The sequence below is a fragment of the Galeopterus variegatus genome, unplaced genomic scaffold (genome assembly GCF_000696425.1).
Source record: "Galeopterus variegatus unplaced genomic scaffold, G_variegatus-3.0.2 Scaffold4255, whole genome shotgun sequence".
NCBI classification, from domain to species: Eukaryota; Metazoa; Chordata; class Mammalia; order Dermoptera; family Cynocephalidae; genus Galeopterus; species Galeopterus variegatus.
In genome coordinates this window covers 51,526-55,693 of record NW_007730366.1, presented here as the reverse complement: position 1 = coordinate 55,693, position 4,168 = coordinate 51,526, and the positions used below count along the sequence as shown (strand labels likewise).

At 40.4% G+C, this 4,168-nt stretch overlaps 1 protein-coding gene across 1 annotated transcript; it reads right to left on the bottom strand.

Annotated features, from left to right (window-relative positions):
• Positions 1-2,256: 2,256 nt before the first annotated feature.
• On the bottom strand, positions 2,257-3,237 carry LOC103602693 (olfactory receptor 10A3-like). Its single transcript, XM_008587125.1, has one exon. The coding sequence runs from the start codon at positions 3,235-3,237 to the stop codon at positions 2,257-2,259; it is 981 nt and encodes a 326-aa protein (XP_008585347.1).
• Between the last annotated feature and the right edge of the window lie 931 nt (positions 3,238-4,168).

Here is a 4,168-nt window from a genome sequence, read left to right as displayed (position 1 = left end):
TCACTGATCTCATATTTTCAGTTGACTGTCAGCCTGGAGAGCATCTAAGGACCACGGAACACAACACAGCTTCAAAATCAAAGAGAATTTGGATGGCTCCCCTCCAGTTGAGAAGGTGCTTAGCACTGCCTCAGGAGTCAAAGCACTCTCCATCAAGAGAGGAATTCAAGGAGATTGGAAACTATGGCATACTGTGCATATTGTAGAGGAAATAAGACATTAGATGTTCAATAAGGTATTGAAAGTACTCCTAACTCTGAGATATTGGAAATCCATGACAAATATACCAATTTTGTGCCACAAAAAAGGGAGCCTCCCTTGTAACTGATTGCACCAACATGTAAAGAGATGCCCAATATCTTGAAAGCCAACTGGCCAAACCACTCTATTCATCTGGGCACTGAATGCATAAAGGGAGCACTTAGGTAACTTGGGCATAGAGACAAAAAGCAGTTGATGAAACAACCCCTTCCACCCACTCCCCTCAGCTGTGATCACAACAAAGGCTGCGTTCTGGGGACTGTTCTATTACCAGTTCCCTTTGTTAAGTCTTGTGACTGTCCCATCTCCTGAGTCTGCTCCCAGTCTTGAAGCTAATATCTTGTCTTAAACTGCCCTCTTCTTATTAATTCAGAAAGTATTTCTAAAGCACCTACTCTGTGCCAGGCATGGTATTAGGCAGGTGGTACACAGTGGTGAACAAACTGATACAGTCACTGTCCTCACAGGGCTTGTTATCAAGTGAGGGAGTCAAATGTTAAACAGATCACACATTTAAATACATGAAGAAAGCTCAAGCCGATAAGCCCCCTATAACAGAAAAGACACAGGTAGGATCTACAAAATGTGCTTAATATGAATCAGGTAAAAATAAATGCTGAATCACAAAGAATATTAAAGCAGTCTTTTGTTCGTTTGTTTGTTTTTTGTCCTTTTTGAGACCAGCCGCACCGCGCTCAGCCAGTGAGCGCTGTGAGCGCTCCGATCATCCCTATATAGGATCCGAACCTGCGGCAGGAGCGCTGCTGCGCTCCCAACGCCGCACTCTCCCGAGTGCGCCACGGGCTCGGCCCTAAAGCAGTCTTTTATTTCAGGTTCAAGTTATATATTTTCCACCTGATTCAAAGTCCACACTGAGGAAAGACTCAGCAGATGCTCTTCTAATGTCCCTAAATCCTGCACATGGGTCTTGTGCTTTTCACTTCTGTTCTTGGCAGAGGGAACCCTAGGATTCTCTCCCACAAGGTTCTGCCCAAGTTAGGTGTTTTTCTTCACTCTACCTCTGCTCTGTTCTGCAAGCATGAAATGTTCCAAATGTTGCAAAATGTAAAATTATTCATTTTGCATAAGGCCACACTCTTAATGATTTGACTCAAAGACCATAGAAAATTGGCACAATTAATTAATTACATTTGCTTCCTACAATAAAAAAATAATTATTCATTATTAATAAACAAATTTTCTAAGGGCATTTTGGCCTAAAAAAAAGATATATAATAAAAGTCTCTGAAAACAGTGGTTATTAAGTAAAAAAGATGCTATCAAGTGAGATTTCCAGAAAATTCCCACGTAGTCTTCTGGTCACCAACATTGGATAACTATTTGTAAACATACCAAAAGAAATTTAGCTTTGGATTATAAACTGTGTGAGTCCATGGAGTAGAACCACTGTGGGACGCCCAGAATGAATAGATGCACATTTTTTACTCATTCCTGGAACAGATTTTCACTTCATAAATAAAGATCTCATCACTATATTTGTTGGTCTCTTGAAATGCTGCCCTATCAGTGAAGCACAGTGGGCCTTCAGGTAAGTCTGAAGCAGTTACAGTCATTGTGAAAAGCAATTCTGCAATAGCTGTTAAAATTTATAAGCACACATACTCTGCATCTCACCAGTTCCCACTTTGATGAACCTACTACATAGATGTGAAGGCATCGGTATGTATGAACGTATGGAACAAGGTGTAATTGAACCATCATTTAATGACGATACCCAGTAATGCCCTCAAGGTTCAAAATAGAGAAATACATGAAGAGTCTGTTGCATTATACATTATAAAAACTACGTATTTATTAAAAACAAATGACAACAGTGCAGTATTTAAAGAGAGGAAACCCCTGATATATTTTCAACTTGGAGAATTCAACAAACTAAATATAACTATACCGAGAAATTCAAGATTTTCACCATTTATTAAATGTAAATACAGTTCAGTCAGGCACTGACCAAACATCACATGGCTTCTCAACAGATCACACTGTGGGTAAAACCACTTTTCTTCGCCATAATTTCATCAAAGCCCTTTTCATCTCACTGTTTCGCAAGCTGTAGATAAGTGGATTCAGCAGAGGTGTAAGCAGTGAGTAAGACAGAGACATTAGTTTCTTAGTTTCTGGTGAGTAATCAGATTTGGGCTGTACATAAGTCATAATGGCTGTGCCATAGAAGAGGGTGACAGATGTGAGATGGGACGCACATGTGGAAAAGGCCTTTTGTCTCCCAGTGGTTGATGGCATCTTCAGGATGGCAAAGATAATTTGAAGGTAAGACAAGAGTATCAACAAGAAAAGAACCAAAATAATCAAAATGGTGCCTGTGAAGGCATAGATTTCAAACAAGAAGGTGTCTGCACATACAAGTTCTAGCACTGGGGGAGTCTCACAGAAGAGATGATTAATTTCATTGGGGCCACAAAAGGGAAAACTAAATACCCATGGGGTCTGCACAGTAGCCACCATGATTCCTGAGACCCAGGAAAATATAACTAATTTCATAAAAATCTTTTTGTTCATAATCATTGGGTAGTTCAGAGGATGGCAGATTGCAGAAAATCGGTCATAAGCCATTGCCCCCAAGAGAAAACATTCAGTCCCACCAAAAAGAAGAATGAAATACATCTGTGCAAAACAGCCCGCAAAAGATATTGTGGTTTTCTCCGTGGAGAGGACCACCAGCATTTCAGGCATAATGACTGCACTGAAACTCAGGTCCACCACAGATAAGTTCTGGAGGAACAGGTACATGGGAACATGCAGCCTCTGGTCCAGGGAGATGATGACTATAATGATGGCATTTCCCACCAGGGTCACCAGATAAATCACCAAGAAAACTGCAAAGAGCTGCTGTTGGAGTTGAGGGAAGTTAGAGAAGCCCAAGAGGATGAATTCAACCACAGAGCTTTGATTTTGCCTTTTCATTTCCTCAGTGGAGCCCTGTCTTGTTTTTATGGACATAATGTATAAAGCATGATATCACAGTCAAACAAGTGAAAGTTGCAGTCTGCATTCATGGCAGATATGCTTGGTAGGAGATGAAAAGAGGAGCCCAACCTTACAGAAATTAACTTTTGCAGTTTTGGAAAATGGCCGATTGCTTGAAATAGCAGGTCTTTCAAAAGCAAATGAAGAAATGAAGAATTCTTGCTCAGAAATGATATCTGAAAAGTATAAAATAACATCGAAGTTCTATTACAACTTGAATACTATGCATTTTGAAAATTAAACATAACCTTATATCAAATATAAATATTTTAAAACTTAGGTTCCACTCCTATAATGTAGTTATAAGTATCATCCATTTTACCCACATTCAAATAAATACAGAATTGAAGACCACAAAAAAGAAAGTGTTGAAAATCAGAGAGATTGAACAAGATACCCCCAAAGCTTTCATGATGAACTAAAAATTCAAAGATATAGCAAATTTGATATTGATTTACTATAAAAATTTATGAGGTTCACATGCCTGCATGTGATTTGGTTAAATGTGACAACACTGTAGAAACACACGAAGGGGGTTGAGGTTTAGATGTATCTATCTTACACGATCTGTGCACTTTGTGAAATGGCTTCAGGCATATTGATTTCCGCCAACCCTGGATCTGGCCAATTATACTGAAATATGCCTTGATGGGAAATTTTTAGGACCAATTCTCCATGGTTTATTCTTGTGATCATGATGATAGAAGAAAAAGCCCATTTGGGGGGGTCAATTTGAACAACGTAATTTAAAAGTTTCCACTCTCATGGGCCGGCCCGTGGCGCACTGCTACAGTGCACCGCTTGGGAGCGTGGTGGCGCTCCCGCCGAGGGTTTGGATCCCACATACAGACCGGTTCCCGCTCACTGGCTGAGCGAGGGGCGGGCGCGGCACCGAGGGTTGCGA